This window comes from Balaenoptera ricei, chromosome 12 (assembly GCF_028023285.1).
Source record: "Balaenoptera ricei isolate mBalRic1 chromosome 12, mBalRic1.hap2, whole genome shotgun sequence".
NCBI classification, from domain to species: Eukaryota; Metazoa; Chordata; class Mammalia; order Artiodactyla; family Balaenopteridae; genus Balaenoptera; species Balaenoptera ricei.
This window is the reverse complement of record NC_082650.1, coordinates 46,782,490-46,800,156: the sequence shown is the minus strand read 5'-3', so window position 1 is coordinate 46,800,156 and position 17,667 is coordinate 46,782,490. Positions and strand designations below refer to the sequence as shown.

The following is a 17,667-nucleotide window of genomic DNA, read 5'->3' as shown; positions in this document are numbered from 1 at the left end:
GGGAAGCCCTAGGCTGAGTTTTTGAAACGTCAGTGTTCCAGTGGAGCATACTTTGACAGTTACTGGTATAAAACTGTACTAGCTGTAGAGTGCTCTAGGAAGATTTATAATAAAATTAATGATAATGTGTTGATTATGTCCTTGAGTGTAGTATTCAAACAGTTTACTCTGATGGTTAGCTGAGAGTTGAGGCATAGAGAAGTCTGATGCTAAGTTCCTTATATTTGGTTTCCTTCACTGCTTAGAGGAGAGTGATTGACATTTAGACCCAAGGCTCTCACTCCAGACTCACTGCGCAGTCAGTGAGAAGCTGGCCTCTCAGCGTGTGCTGGTGTCATGCCTGTTCCATGCTGAGAAAACGGCACCAATGCTAATTGAAACGGTAGAGATGATTACCAAGGCTGTAGCTTGAGAAGCAACATACCGACAAGGAAGGGCAAAGGGCTATTTATTTAGAAAAGTTCACCATCAAATCACTGGACAGGATGAACAACTCATGGAGAAAATCAACACTTAGTACAATCAAAAGGGAATCCACTGTTATTTGCTAGGCACTCTCAATGTGAACAGAACTCCCTTAAACATCTTCCACTGGATAAGCAACCATGACTGTGAAAAATCCATCTTATTTTTTTTTTTCTGTTGATACCTCTTTCCAAGGTTTTCCGAATTATATTTAAGCATAGTACAGGCTATCTGATGTTAGCAAGCACCCAGTTTAGCATTAATTTCTCTGGATGGAAATCTGAGCCAGATGTTTATGTTAGTAATAGCAACACTACGTAATTTGATCATTCCTGAGCAGGCTGATGTAGTTTCATCTCAAAGAGGGACTTCTGAGAGTTTGTGGAAGCATCAGCAGATTTCAGTACAGAGGCTACACAAGTTTTCTAATCTTATTTTATTTAATTTCTTTATTGGTCTGACTTTGATTAGAGGTTCATATAAAACTGTGATTCTTCTATGCCTTGATTATGTTAAAGTATTTCTTGTCTGTCTCCTAGCACCAGGAGCAACTGCAAGTAAGTTAATTGTTACAAGGTTGTAGCAGAGAAGCACAAGTGCTCTTTGAGGTGGCTGTTATACTAGATTTCCAGATGGTTGAGATATTTTAAAAAATATTATCCAACCTTGCTTCATATCACAAGGGTACAGAAATCCAACGGAGAAGTGCATCTTTCCAAGTGCTCTCATGTGCACATAAACAGCTTTGACTTTGGGAGCCAGCAAGGGGCACATAAAACAAAATGAGTAAAAAAAAATTGCACATAGAGTAATTTTAATCCATTCCATTTTTTAAATACCACAATAAATTTAATTTTCACAATAAATTAAATAGCCATATTCAGTTTACAAAATAGAATTACTTAGTGTGAAACCAGTATTTACAACTATATACACTATGTACATGAAATTTCTCTTTATTGACATAGAACACGGAAGTAAAAGGACTTGACTTTCCGATGTGTGACTGACATGCTACAAGTGACACCATGGTCCATATGAGAAAACGATAGTGCAAAATCACCGCAGGAACTTTGGAACGATGTCAATTTTATGAGATAAGACATTTTTTTAAATAATAAGAAAATAGCATTTTCTGTTTTCATGGCATCAATTCAGCATCTGAATTAAAGAGTCAGCTTTCCCTTAGAAAAGAATGCATAACCGAATCCTCTACTTCCCGAAACTTCACAGCCATTGGTACATTTTCACATGTTAATCTTTTGGCTTAAATCTATGAAAATGGCAGGCGACAAATTCTGACTCAAAGGAAGACTAAGTCTTTGAGAATAGCTGAAGTCACTTTCCCCCAGTACCACCACCTCTTCTTTTTGTAAATAGCATAAAAGATGCAACTATGTAGATAGCAAATTGGTTTGTTTTTTTGTTTTGTTTTTTTGTAAATTTTCAGTAGAAAAAGAGCTGATCTTATATTTGGTCACACACTGCGTATGTACAAGTATACATGGAAAAATGACTTGGACAGTTGTGTCTATAGGAAAAGTGCATATTTTAATCCAGACGAGACATTGTGGGTCCCCAGGCACAACACATAGTGTTGTACGACATTATTTTAGGGCCAGTTCAATGTCCTCCCAGTGATCTGGTAAAATTTTTGATTGAAAGGGTGAAAGAATTTGCGCAATTTGGTAATGACAGAGGGGTCCACCTCTGGATGAATGCGCCCCTTGCTGCCCGCCAGGCACTTATTAAAGATAATGTTAAATCGCAAGCAGTAAAACCCTCTGGTAGCATTGAAATACAAATTGTATTGACTTATCCTCGGGGGAAGATTTAGGAACTTCTCCACGAGTTGAAGTTCTGGCAGGGGTTCCATGATGAGGCGATCTCCATCGACGATGTGAAATTGCTCAATTGGAAAGTACTTCAACCACCGTTCCAGATGTTTGGTGTAGATGCTGGTTCTTACTGCCTTGTATTTCGTGTTCACTTCGCAGGTATTAGGGTCTATAGCCAGCTTCTCAAACTTGTAATAGGTTTTATTCTTCCTCTCCTTCCCCTCTAGCACCTGAGTGTAATCAGAAATAGCTCTTGTGGTTGGCTCCCTGACAATGATCAACAACTTGATAGATGAGTTCATTTTGTAAATCCTTTCTGGAACTTCCTCCGTGATAAAATATGCTGGGCTCTTTTCAATTGTGATTTGCTGAGGGTAGGAAAAAGGCATCTTTTTCCTATACCACTCAATGCCCTTGGCATAATTCTCGTCATTGTCAAAAAAGTGGATTTCTTGAGAGGCTTTGACCACTGCCGGATGGAGGTTCAGCATCTCAAGCAGGGCCCTGGTGCCTCCTTTCCTCACCCCGATGATAATGGCCTTGGGGAGCTGCTGGACCAGGTCATGAAGGCGTACCTGTTCCTTGGAAGAGTTGCCCTTCCGAAACTCGTGCAGCAGGCCACGCTTAAACTGCAGGGCGCGCAGGGGGAATTCAGCCTGACCACGGGCTCCGAATCGGCCTTCGATGGGGCAAATGGGTTGTAGCCTGTAAGCAACAGAGAGATGCTCTAAGGAGCTCACTGCAACTAATTTCTCATTTCTCTGGTTCCCCAGTGAGAGTAAGACTTTAAATGCATAAATAAAACCACTGTTCTCCGCCTACTGCAATCCATAATGAACATATGTTTGGGAAGTTTTATTTTAAGCAGCTCTGTATTAAATGAAGCACACATAATTGATGGAATATTTTTATTAGTGCTTCTTAAAATTTTTATTCACCAAGCTCTTAATTGACTATAGCGTGTACTGACATTCACAGTACAGGACAGACAAGTGACACCAACTATACTAATAGCCTTTTAGCAGCCCACCCGTTAACATCATTTAGAAAATACGAAAGACGGAAGATTAGAATCTTCAGCTGGGAGGTTAAAGGGCAGCTAGGAGGCCACGTCTTGTGGGTTTCATGTGGTATTATTTTCTTGCAGCTCAGCTGCACTCATATGACTCTGAAAAATCTTTGAGATATAATCTGAAAAGAGGTCCCAGTCTCTGCCCTCGGCTATTTGCGTCATCAACCTGCAAAATTCCAATCTTGGCACTTGCTGAGCTTTTCATTCTATGAGAATTTCTGCTTTGGCCTTGGGGGCAGCTAGAAGAGTACATATTTCTTCTGCTTCTCTTTCTCTTTCTATCTAAAAAGGTCAGGCTTATGTTTTTACTTTGCTGAATATACGAGCAAACCCAATGCCAACAGCAAGTGCCGTATATCACCTACCACACCTGGGACCAGAAATCAACAAGACCTTGGCAGTGTCAGAAACCTCAGGTCCTCATCGTCAAGCCCATTTAAATCCGGGACTCAAGCTCATGAAGGAAGCAAAGCAATGGATGGACCCAGAAAGGAGGATTTCCATTTCAACATTGCCCTAAGCAGTGAAAAAGCACCATTGCTTTTTTTCAGAGAGAAAGTTGTGGTAACAATCACAGTGATATTAGGTTGGAGTGACTATTTAATTTGGTGTGGCCAATTTATATGGTTAGTAAATTGAATTTCCTTTTGGGTATAGTCTGCAATTGAACTGAATTCATTATAACTTTCTTAAGTTTATCTGAGAAGGTATTTTCGCTTTCTTGTTAAAGGGTATAATATTAGTCAAAATGGCTGTTAAACCAATTCCTCCAAATGAAGCTTCTAGTTGCCCTAATAATTTGGAGTCTATGTTCCCCTCTCTGTGGCAATGAGGCTGTCTCCTGCTTTTCCCAAGAGACCCCACTGTACCTTTCTTATCTTCTGTAATGTTTACAATTAAAGGGAGAAGGGAAAAACCTCAAGGTCATGCCAAGGCATTTTGCAGAACTGAGGGGAAGGGGCTTGGCCTATGCAATGTTTAAACAGCTATCTATCATAATGCTTAAGGAAATATATGAACACATTTTACCTTTTTTGTGGGTTTTTTATGATTCTAAAAACAACTTATGCTCATTGTGGAAAACATAAAAATATGGCATACTATAAAAAACAGGGGTAATCACAGTTAATATTTTAGAGAAACATGAATTTTGTTTTCATAAATTTGTTAATAGGATTAATATGTTAGAGCTCTAAATGGAAGATATATAAGGAGCAACACATACATAGTCAAAGTATGTTTTCAATTGTGACGTTGATTGGGATGTCACAAATTCATCTTTTAGCTCTTGCTGGGCTCTGGTTGAGAATTAAACCCTAATCCCTTAAGGCATCCATTGAATGGAATGGATGGACTTCTCTCCCAGGCACCTTGAATGATGCTGTCCTTGGGAGAACTGAGGAAACAGTCAATCAAATCCTTTCCTGTAGGACTTGATTCTCTCACACAACTCAGGCTGAGAGAGGCTGAAACAGTGTCTTCCCTGTTTGAGCTCGAAAGGAATTTCTCTACTTCTAGAAAAGGTCATTTTCCTTCTTTCCTTTATTCACCTTCTACCATGGGAGCTCATTCCCTGCAGAGCAATTGCTTTTTGGACTCCCTAACTCAAGATAGGAAAAAATATCATATTATTTCCACTCCTTAAAGAGTAGGCATGGACCCCAGACTAAAAAACATGAAATTTTAGGATTGGAAGGGACAGTAGAAGTAATTGAGCTCAGCCTCCCACCCAGAGAGCAGGGTCTTCAGTTTCTAAAGGACAGGTCTGTGTCAACATGTGTCAATTTTAGACAATCTGCTTGAACTCTCAAGTGAGAGGTTTTGAGAAAGCCCCCCAAGCAATCCAATTCCCTATAAAAGCTACCCCATTAGGGACTAGAGACCAGGTTAAAAATGAAAAGAGTTATCAACTAAATAACTAATACATTAATGATTGTTAGATCAATTACTCAATAAAGCAAATGATTAGAAGCAAACTAAAGGTATTGGGAAGAACTTGATATAAAAGTTCCATGATGGACACAGGACAATGGTACCACCTCAAGGCTCCTCACTAATAACAAGTACTACTTTAGGGAACTACTCGGAGTCAGTGATAAGCTCTGGGTTATACCGTTTCCCATAGTGAGTAGGAAGTTTACTTAGGAATTTTGAATTGAAAAGCATCAAAGGGGTTCATTTTATCAGTCAAAATTAATACTGGCTGAAGGAAAGCAAAGACCACTGTTACATTATTTGTTAAATAGTTCTGTGATAAGATCTATAGATTAGAAAAGAAAAACTGTAAGGAAGATATTTTTATTTTAATGTGTGGCTGCACTTTTATAGAAAATGGGAATTGAATTCATGGGGAACATACATCAGTCTTTCAACAGCAAGAATTAATTTTAAAGGGCAAAAAAGGAAGCTTCAAATTTCAGAAATTAACTTCTCTACCCTTTCCAATCATACCGGATGTGGGACAGTCCAGTGGCATTCAATCTGAAGCCAGCTGACATTGCTGGACTTCTGCAGGTCTAGTACCTCTCAACTGTTGGCTTATTTAGAGCCAAACCCTAGCTCTGTAAATTTCCTCTCTGTGAATTTTCCATTGCTTTCCAGGCAATTACTCTGAGCGACAGACTCCTTGTCTGGTATGTTCAGCTCCTGGAAACCAGAGCTAATTAACATAGTTAAAACTCCCCAAGCCTGCAGCCATCTTTCCAGGGCAATGGATTCCAAACCTGATGAGCTCCTTTACAGGCTCATACATAATTTTAACTCTCTTGGTAGCACATTAATTGCCCACTTATAAATTTCAAAATGTAGATACATAAATACATTATCACTATTTTGCTACGGCTAGAGGTCAACAACCAGATGCACACAGAGCTATAGCAAATGACATTTTTACTGTACATGGCTTTATCCCTTCTCTGAAAGCAAACAACACACACAGAATACAAATGGATCTCGATGAACACCTTGGTTTGGGCAACTTGGATCTCTTTCTTTTAAAGGCTCAATAAATCAAAATCAATACTGCAGAAAAACATGCTTCTTGGGAATCTTGAAGGAGGAAAACAAATGGATAGATTTAAAATTATGTCCTAAGGAAGTTTAAATCGAGAGACATTTAAAGTCACACAGGCATAAGTATGTGTTTAATCACCTACCTATCCAAGCTCCCAACTCTGGCGACTAGATACAGGAGACTGCCAACGGCAAGGCTTCCCAGCACCAGGAGCTTCTGTCTCAGCCATGCCTGCTGTTTGAATAGCATGGCCCTCCATCAACCTTCAGGACTTCTGCAGCCTGAGAGATGGGGATAGAAGGGGACTCATCAGCAGTCATCTCTTACTGGCTCTGTTGATTGTCTCAAAGCCAAGGAGGGGTGGGAATACAGGGGATAAAGTGATGTCACACAAAGAACAGACGCCATACCAGCCTTGACAACGTTCATGGACGACAGCTATTTAGCAAAACTTACCTACGTTTTCCTGCTCTGTGTTATAAGATCAAATACTAAAGCAGAGGGAAGACACTAACTGGACAGAACTTGCTGGGCAACTGTCAAAGTACACTAAAATGCATATATAATTTTAAATGCATACATAAATGCATATATATATATGTAAATATATATATGTTTTTGTTGTTAATCGTTCAAAGAATACTGATAAAATGAGCAACTGAGCAACCTGAGGTTTAGCAGCAGGGCAACCAGTAAACTAAAGGTTCTACTTCAGTATGATAGGAGGAATGTAGCCATTGAAATCCCCCTTCAGTAAGTTAGTATTTGGGGCATAACAATGACACGCTTTACTGATATGGTTTTTGTTTCGTTTTGTTCTAGTTGTGAACGGAGGAAGGGGGTAAGATCAAAAGCTATGTCTTTACTTACTGAGGTTATCGGTGGTAACTATCAGGATCTCAAATGTTTGGGGACAGTGGCGCTCAGTAACCTGATGTTTCCCTTCGTCTCCTCTGCCCAGGCCTGGATTGGACTGACTGATTCTGAAAACATGCTCAGACTAGATGCCCTGCTATGCGACCCCCTCCTGGCTCTCAATGAATTTAAACAGGGTTGGTGTTATGCGCCTCACTCTAACATCAAGACAGAAGCTTACCCGGAAGCTTTGTACTCTTATACCTGAAATAAGGCCAGCTGAGGAGTGTAAGGCTTTACTAGTGCTGTTATTAAATTTTGGGAAAAAATGCAAGCTTCCGATTCAGTCTCTCTTATTAAATATAAATCCAATCCCCCTTTCAAGATAAGATTGTTTGCTTCATATTAAAAGTCAAAATGGTAAATTTGCTGTTGTCCCTCTTCTGTCCCCCAGAAGAGGGACAACAGCAATGGGTCGTGGGTAGAGATTGTTTTGATGCAATAGTCTCTCCCTATTTGCTAAGTGAAGATTTTCTCTGTACAAAAAAGGATTATACTAGGATTGATGGGTTGGTTCATTCATTCATCAGGAAATACTGAGCACTGATAGCATTTCCAGCTATTCTACAAGGTCTATGGGGGATCCCAAAAAAGATCCCTAAAGAGTTTTAGCCCTTGGAAAACTGATGATGTGATTAGGGAATCATGAAACAATCAGAGAACACCACCTCATTCATGATAATGTATGAATAAATGTTGGGAAAAGAAAATGGAGATGGTCAGGTATGTGGGCTCGATGGGAATGCTGTTTGGTGGTATGTAGTATATGATTTGGTGAGGAGGCTGTAGGAGGTCATCCCGAAAGGGAGAGAGAAGAGCAGCAGTCACCCAACACACAGCCCACAAATATTTATGGAACGTGACTTAGGTTTTAGATTCTGTACCGGGTGCCCCAGAGATAGTGGCCAACATGGGAGGCTATAGTCTCATGGAGAAGACAGAAACTAAACCGGTAAATGTAGGATTCACATGCACCTACAAATTGTAATAACAGAGGAAAAGCACAGGATGCAGTGAGAAAGAATCCAGGAGGAAGCTACTTCCGTCCTTCTTGAAGAAGTGACATTTGGGCTTACGCCTGGAGCACAAGGACCGAGGAGGGCTGGAGGAGGGCAAGGCGGGTTTCAGCCAGACTAACCAGTGTGCACAAAAGCACTGCGCAGGGAAAAAGCTTGGCTAGTTTGAGAAGCGAAGGAAGGTTGGTGTGGTTGGACACAGGGATTTAGGGGAGAAGAGAAAGGGCTAAGAGCAAAAGCAAAGAAGAGGCAATAAGAAAGGTCTTTGTAGGGAGTGGGTGAGGCTGGGGTTCTAGCTTAGCACGGCCTGCCTTGTGTGTAGATAAAATGGGGAAGAAAAGGGGGAGAGAAAAGGAGGTTTGTTGAGACCGACTGCGTGACAAGGACATTATCCAGGTGGTATTTCAGGAAATTGTCAGAAAAATCCTACTAGGCAGATATAGTTATTTCCATTTCAAAAACAGGTAAAGTGAAGCTCAGACAATTTTCTCTAACTTGCCTGTGATCACACAACTTGCAGGTAATGTGGAGGCAAAGGCAGTAACTTATGTAGCATGACTCAGGGCTTCACTGAAAGAATCAGTCTTCTCCTATCTCTGGGTCGATGTCTGAAGTCCTCAGAGCCATCTACCTTCAGCACAGGGCTCTGATCCCTGTTGAAATGTAAATACTGCAGCAAGATGTGGAACAGGGTGGCAGAAAGAAACCTGTGTTCAAGTCCCCTATTGAAATTCTCCCCTTAGTGATCTTGCAGTGGCTGTTTAGATTCTCTGAACCTTTTTTCCTTCTCTATAAAATGGGGACAATCTCTAACTTCCCCACTCCATAGGGCTATAACGAGAATGAAGTAAGTGTTCTACAAGTGACATCACTACACAAAGGCTTACTAATACGCCAGGCTAACATAAGGGATTATGTGTCATTATATCTTAGTGTAAATGAATTTAACGTGTGCTCACAAACAGTATGAGAGAGTAAAAGCTAGGACGTGGTTGAAGAGGGCCAGCTACAAATGGGAGAGATGGGAAAAGCAAAGGTAAAAATGTGCTTGCCCGTGGCCTCAATGAGGGTCACCGGCCTCATACAGAGGAGCAACTTGGAGGGAGGCTGGGGGTCACCTGGCCTCCTCTGCTACCTAAATGTAGCACCCACGCTCCCCATCCAAAACTATACTGCATGATGCTTAGTCTGCTTTCACCAGCTCCCTGATCCACCTGTCGGTCTGCAGCTACAGCTCAGCCATTCTTCAAGGTCTGGGCCATGTCCCAGGCCCTCTAGGAAGGGCTCTCCAGCTGATGCCCTAGTCCATGGTCCACCCCCTCCTCTCCTGAATTCTTGTTCTTGTAGTTAGAACCACAGTTAGGAGTCCAGTGTTCAGAAGTGTTGCGTTAGCGTTAGCTGCTGCCTTCTGCGTGTTCCATCACACCTCCTAGCAATGGGCTAAGCCCGCTGACTGAGAAATCCGAGAAAACTAACTGAAAGGCAGTCTGCCTGGAATCTGTCTGCTTTGCGCCATAGGCTGGTGGTTCCCCACGTTGAACTTGCAGAGTCTTTAGAAAACACACACCTGCCCCCCCCCCCCCTCAGAGATTCCAACTCAACAGGTCTGTATTAATCTTGTGTCTGTATTTTTACAGTGGAGGGAATGACACACAAAACTCCAAATCATTTTCTATTATCTTTTTTCTCTTTGGTCACCACGGTCAGTAAACTCTCCTTAATTTCGTCTCTCCTTGTCCTGTCCAGGCACTTAATGCCTCCCTTGTTTCTTAACATTTGGGTGTGTCTCTGTGTTCATTTCCTATGGTCCAGACAGTCTGATTAACCTTCCTAACACAACTTATTTTGTCGCTCATCTGTTTTCAGTTGTTCAGTAGATCAAGTCCAATCTCTTCCCCTTGCCAACCCAGGCCCTTCCTTCTGAGGTTCCAGCGTGGGCAGTTGGCTTCCTCCCTCTTATTACTCACCAACACCAGCCCCATGCCTGTCAGGTCGGCCTCTTCATGGCTCCCCATACCCCTGCGCCCTCATCTCTATGCTCTTGCCAGTTTCCTCACTGGCCTGGAATGTCTTTCCTATGTCTCCCCCTTTAATACTCCCAGATTCCACTGATATCTTCCTGGGGAGGGTGGTCCTGGTGGAGGTGGAATCTGGGGGGATAAAAATCCCAACACTCTTCGCATTGGTAGGTAGTAATGGGTCAGGTCCCTTGTGTAGATAATTATGGGACCAAAGGGTCAGAGCTGGGTTTAGGGATAAAACTTGGGAGACATTTACCTGCATGGGGTGCGTGAAGCTATGAAGGCATCTCACAGCTGAACTCTGCTTGAGTGAGCAGGCAGGAAAGAGACGAAAAAAGCGACTAAGGATGTGAAGGCTGCTGGGGAAGTAGCCCAAGATTTAGGAGAGTATCATGGCAAAGTTCTCCAGTTCTCTATCGCAACGCACATATCATCTGGTAAACATTAGATTATTAAACCTGGCTGAAAATGGGGTCATTACTTCTTCTACTGCCACTGAATGTCGCTCAGTCTCCAAGACTCCAATGCTCCACCCACAGACTCTTCCTTTGCGATGAGCCCCATTATCACCATGAAGGTTTTCCTCTGCGGGATAAGTTGCTGCTGCCGGCTCAGCTTCTTTATGTCTGAGATGACTTAAATACACCCACTGGGGTTTTCTCTCTTTCGGAGTCCTGATTTCTCCAGCCTTTTGTTTGCAGGGCTGGCCTAGTTCTTTACACTGCCTCGTCCACTTATGGAAGGTCCATTATGCCCTCCAAAGCATCTTTATGCCCACTGTGACACTGAGGAAAACTAAGATTTTTATATTTATTTGAGACCTCAACTAATATGAACAAGTTGTACAGGGTGAAGTACAAAGACCATTGGATTGGAAGTCAAAGCCCTTGAGTCACATTTTTGTTTAGTTTTGTAACTGAAAGTTTCTGAGTTTTGGTATCTTCACCTGTAAAATGAAGATAATAATGTCTGTCTCGCAGGGGTGTTATGACAGGAGCCTTGAGTAAGATACTGAGGGATAGAACTTTACATTTGGGCACTTCACAAAAATGAAGCAGAATTAGTATCTTCGGGAGGGTAATACTTTAACAAGAAAAGAATAAAATAAATGCAGTTCTCATTAATAGTGCAACTGGATTGCAAAACACTAAGTCCACTTTTATATAAATAACTTTCAATGGAAATTCCTGTTAAACATTAAAATGCTAACACACACTATAATTGCTGTTCAAAGCAAGATGGCACAATTACAAACAAACAAAAAGTTAACACTTAAGTCAAAATCTCTTGGAATTTTTGAGAAGTGAGGGGGGCCAAGGTTGCAGTTTCTAATGAGGCTCTCTAGGACACAGGAAGTGAAATCTCATTCTGCTTTGTAATCACTCAGATCATGTGCTAAGAGATAGTATTAGAGCAGCCACAGAATAAACCTTGCTCAAGGAAAACCAAAGGTGGACTTCCCTGGTGGCACAGTGGTTAAGAATCCGCCTGCCAATGCAGGGGACACAGGTTCGAGCCCTGGTCCAGGAAGATCCTGCATACCGCGGAGCAACTGAGCCCACGTGCCACAACTAGTGAAGCCCGTGCGCCAAGAGCCTGTGCTCTGCAACAAGAGAAGCCACTGCAATGAGAAGCCCGCGCACCACAACGAAGAGTAGCCCCCTCTTGCCACAACTAGAGAAAGCCTGCGTGCAGCAACGAAGACCCAATGCAGCCAAAAATAAATAAATTTATTTTAAAAAAAGGAAAACCAAACGTACTTGGCAAATTTAACATTCAAGATGCCTCTTCGGTTTTCTATGACATAACGAAGTGCTCAAGCATCTGCCACAATGGAGTCTTAAAAGCTGGGAGTTGCAGGTCTTGGTCTAGGAGTACAAGTCACAGAGAAGCCATACCATCTAACCCTTACAGACAATGCTATTAAATTGGGGAGAAGGTTAACTGCTTCTCCAACCCCAAAGTCCCTTCCCTTTAGCTATGCCAGCTTTAATGGATAGTTTAATAATCTTTCATCAGAGCAGTCATACTGGTAATAGGCAATTTATGTAAAATTAAAGGTTTAAAAAATTTATTATTTCTTTTTATTAAAAAAAAGTGAAAGACCTACAGTGACATTTAAGCCCTCCTTTATCTCCAGTTTTTAATCTCCCAGTCTCTTTCATTTTGCGTGCCAAGAACAGCACAATTATAGTTTCTCCAGGCTATGAAAGCTTTAATAGACACGGCATCTTAGCTGAACAAAGCCGAGTATCTAAATAACAGAGTATGTGGCCAGAAACGACAAATTGTAGAGACATCTGGCTGTTTCTCCAAAGCAGCACTAAGCAAAGAAAGAAATGATTCCCAAGCTGATACAAAGAAATAAGGGAATTCAAAAATAATAATAATAAAGATATATTCAAGTGCTCTTCAAAGGCTTGTAGACACGGTTGCTGCAAGCCCCTGGTACCAGTAAAAACGATAAGAGAAACAACATCAGCAAAGTTCATTAAAAACAACTGAACTTATATAGCAGAATTATTCCAAGGAAATCACAACAGTCTATTGAGTATTAGCTCATTTATCCTGGGCAACAGCCTTATGGGGTGGACAGGAATCACATTTACTGAGCCCCAGTCTCTCTGTTACTTTCTTTCACATTTATTATCTCACATAATACAACAGACCTGTGAGGTATTATCTGTTTTATTTTTTTTTCTGATGGAAACTGAAGAGCAGAGAGATGAATAGATTATTTACCCAAGGGCATGTGGCTGGTAAATGCAGGAGGATTTAAATTCAGAATTATCTGACCCCAAAGAACATGACTCCTTGATTGCAATGTCACTCCCTGAGCTTTGGATGCTCACCTGAGAGGTGCTTTTTTTTTTTTTTTTTTTTTTTGATTAAATTTTTCTTTCTTTCTTTCAGTTTTATTGAGATGTAATTGATATAGAGCACGGTATAAGTTTAAGGTGTACAGCATAATGATTTCACTTACATACATCATGAAATGATTATCACAGCGAGTTTAGCGGACATCCATCATCTCACACAGATACAAAGTAAAAGAAAAAGAAATCTTTTTCCTTGTTATGAGAACTCTTAACAACTTTTATATATAATATAGAACAGTATTAATGATATTTATCATGTTGTACATTACACCCCTAGTACTTATTTATAACTAGAAGTTTGTACCTTTTGACTACCTTCATACAATTCCCACCCACTACACCCAACCCCTGCTTCTGGTAACCATAATCTGATCTCTTTTTCTATGAGTTTGTGTATTTGTTTTTTGAAGTACAATTGGCCTACAACACTATGTCGTTCCTAATGCATAACATAGTGATTTGATATTTCTATACATTTAGAAATGATCACCACTGGGAGACCGTTAATAAATACTTGTTTATTGACTGATGCGAGCAGACAGAACCACTTCAACTCTCCTCAAATTTCCTTCCATTGAACCTTGAAGTAGAAGATGAGGAGGTGAAAAGAAAGAGTAAAAGAGGGAAACATTTTTATGGAGGGGTAAATAAAAAGGGCTATTTGGGTGGTTTGAACCTAATAAAAGGAAGGGAAAATATTAATAAGTAATGATAATAATGATAATGAAAATAATAATGAAAGGTAATGTCTTTATAGTTTGTAATGTATTTTTCATATTCACTATACTGTTTATGATTAAAACCAACCAGAATCATGGGAACCCCACTTGTTTTCCCCATAATTCAAGAACTGACTCTCTTTTTGAAAGATTTTTTGGTAGAGGATCAAAATAACATTGGTTTTGACTGCCACTTGATTCAGATTCTTCTGTCCTGATCTCTGTAAGATCTTGGTTAAATCCGTTTATTGCCTTTTCATTATCACCCCGTCTCATCTTACCTCCCCCCAGCTCTTCTCCTCAGTATCTCAGTGAATGGCTCCCCATCTGTTGATGGGGTTGCCCAACCCAGAAACCTTGGAATCCAATCATCCTTGGCTCCACCCCGCCAATAAAATTCTCTCTCCAAAGTACTATTAGACTCTACCTACTTCTCTGCACTGTCATTTGTGACTGCCTTGGTTCAGGCCACACTCTCTTTCCCTCAGATTTTATGGGCTCCTAACTGGCCTCCCCACTGTTAGTTTTGTTTTTGCCTCAGTTTATTCTCCACACTGATGACAGAGTGGTCTTTCCAAACAGAAATTTGATCCTGTTGCCTTCAGGCTTAATACTCTTTAATGGGACCCTATTATCCACAGGGTTTTAAAAGGTCTTTTACTTCTTTCCACCGCAATTCCTCATTACCACCATCCCTCCCCCAGCACGTTCATGTACAAACTTCAGTAGATAGAACAACTTGCAGTTCTTTTGAATAGGTCATGGTCAGTTTTGCATCAGGGCCTTTCTATTGATACATAAAGTTTCCAGAGCCTAAGAACAATAACTTTGTGCCTCATCTATAGGTCTGGGGCACCAATAGATGGTGTCCCAGTAGGATACTAATAGCCTGTCCCAAAGAACTTCTGTGAGTAGGAAATGAGCATGTAAAGTAATTAGAACACTGTTTGACACATAGTAATACTCAATAAACATTAGCCACATCTACTAATGCTGACTTCTCTCCAGGCCTTGGATTAATTCCTATCTTTTAGATTTTAGGCTCCTTGGGAAAGTCTTTCTCGACTACACGAGGTTGTCTTACATGTTCCTTCTATGTGCCAGCACAGCATCATTTAATTCTATTGAAACCAAATTGTAATTGCCTGTGTACTGTGTGTCCCTCTAACTAGAATGTAACTTCCATGAGATTATGGACTGCGCCGTGCTCATTATTGTATCACCAGCATTTAGGGTCTCAGATACTCAGTAAATAATTGCTGAATAATTGAATCAGCTAGATGAAATGAACTTTGACTATCCTAATAGCTATGGTATCTGGATACCACATCTCTTTAAGCAGGTAAAAGTACTTTATCTTTGTTTAGTAATTTGCAGGTTTACAGAGTGCCATATGTGTATAATAACCTCATTAATATATAACCTCATTTCCCCACCCTTTTTCTTTTTTAAAGTTTTTTTTTTTTGATGTGGACCATTTTTTTAAAGTCTTTATTGAATTTGTTACAATATTGCTTCTGTTTTATGGTTCTTTTTTTTGGCTGGGAGACATGTGGGATCTTAGCTCCCTGAACAGGGATTGTACCCACACCCCCTGCATTGGAAGGCGAAGTCTCAATCACTGGACCGCCAGGGAAGTCCCTCCCCACCTTTTTATTTTGAAAAATTTGAATGATTACATATCCTTCATCTAGATTTACCGATTGTTAAATTTTGACACCTTTGCTTTATCTTTCTCTATATAAATATATATTATTTTTACTAAACCATTTCAGAATAAGTAGCAGATTATCAACATTTCAGCATGTTAGAAGACCCGCACCTGATCCCCACAAAGTCCTGTGATATAAGTGGGGCAGTGGGCATTCTTGAGGCCTAGGAAAGTGAAATGACCTGCTCAAAGCCTAAGACTATTAAACCTGGGGTTGCTAACTGCTAGTTTCAGGCTTTTTATATTGTGCAACTCTGCCTCCCTACTATGTTCATTGAACGTTGAAAATGTTATAGAGTTTATTGGTAGAAATAGATATATCACTCATCTTCTCTGAGACAGTCAACTTGTAAATTCTGATGAGTTAGGTATCAAAAAAAAAAAAAAACCTTTGGAAAAGTGGCTGAGGAGAAAATATTCTCAGGAGATTTCTTGTACTGTCTCCTATTTGCTTTTCTCAATTCTTTTCAAGAAAGAAAAATGGGAAAAGCTCTTTCTATACAATGTGAATAATGGCAGCATCTGATGACGCCCATCCATTGGAGGGCTGGAGGTGGCTCGTACTTTGCAAGCTAGTTCTTAAAGCCATGATTAAGAACTACATTACAGACATTCACAATTAAAGAAATTAAAAAACAAAGGCAATAAATATTGAAAACTCATTATTTCCTAATTATCATACTACATTTTACTATTATCTATGCTCCTAAAGTTAGGTCTATTGTGTTGTACAGTGGAGATAATATTGTGCCTCTCTTCCTAATTCCACACTTAGTGAATTCATGTGGGTGGTTTAAAATTGGCCACGGAGGGAGGATTTATACAACTGATATTGAGAAACACTACAAAACATCCCCCTTCCCCAAGAGCAGGTTGTGAAGTATTTACCAGCACACTACTAACCATGTCCCATCCATTTTTTCTTTTATGGATTCATTAATCACATCTTTCCTGAGTGCCCACCGAGTGTGTAGTGTGCTGCCAAGTGCCATCAGGGAAAAGGACAGTGTACCTGTCTGTCACCTCCTCTTCCCTCTTTAGCCTCCTCCTCCATTCTCCTCCCTTTCTAAAGAGACTATATTCATTTCTTTTTTTTTTTTTTAATTGGAGTATAATTGCTTTACAATGTTGTGCTAGTTTCTGCTTTATAACAAAGTGAATCAGCTATATGTATACACATATCCCCTCCCTCTTGGACCTCCCCCTCCCCCCCATCCCACCCATCTAGGTCATCACAGAGCACCAAGCTAAGCTCCTTGTGCTGTACTGCAGGTTCCCACTAGCTATCTATTTTACACATGGTAGTGTATCTATGTCAAACCTAATCTCCCAGTTCATCCCACCCTCCCCTTGCCCCTCTGTGTCCACATGTCCGTTCTCTACATCTACGTCTCTATTCCTGCCCTTCAAATAGGTTCATCTGTACCATTTTTCTAGATTCCACATATATGCATTAATATACGATATTTGTTTTTCTCTTTCTGGCTTACTTCACCCTGTATGACAGACTCTAGGTCCATTCACATCTCTACAAATGACCCAATTTCGTTCCTTTTTATGGCTGAGTAATATTCCACTGTATATATGTACCACATCTTCTTTATCCATTCGTCTGTCGATGGACACTTAGGTTGCTTCCATGTCCTGGCTATGGTAAATAGAGCTGCAATGAACACTGGGGTGCATGTGTGAGAAAATATTTGCAAATGAAGCAATGGACAAAGGATTAATCTCCAAAATATACAAACAGCTCATGGAGCTCAATATCAAAAAAACAAACAACCCAATTAAAAAATGGGTGGAAGACCTAAATAGACATTTCTCCAAAGAAGACATACAGGTGGCCAAGAGGCACATGAAAAGATGCTCAACATCACTAATCATTAGAGAAATGCAAATCAAAACCACAGTGAGGTATCACCTCACACCAGTCAGAATGGCCATCATCAAAAAAATCTACAAACAATATATGCTGAAAAGGGTGTGGAGAAAAGGGAACCTTCTTGCACTGTTGATGG

At 40.5% G+C, this 17,667-nt stretch overlaps 1 protein-coding gene across 6 annotated transcripts in view; it reads right to left on the bottom strand.

Annotated features, from left to right (window-relative positions):
* Window positions 1–417: 417 nt before the first annotated feature.
* Window positions 418–17,667, bottom strand: part of HS3ST5 (heparan sulfate-glucosamine 3-sulfotransferase 5) — a 276,042-nt gene continuing 258,792 nt past the window's right edge. For all 6 annotated transcript variants that reach the window (XM_059941370.1, XM_059941374.1, XM_059941371.1 and 3 more), the window contains 2 exons: window positions 6,531–6,669; window positions 418–3,008 (listed from right to left, as the gene is read on the bottom strand). In XM_059941370.1, the coding sequence (XP_059797353.1) occupies window positions 2,078–3,008; window positions 6,531–6,637 (1,038 nt within the window). In that variant the 5' untranslated portion in view covers window positions 6,638–6,669 and the 3' untranslated portion in view covers window positions 418–2,077. The remainder of the gene's footprint in view (window positions 3,009–6,530; window positions 6,670–17,667) is intronic.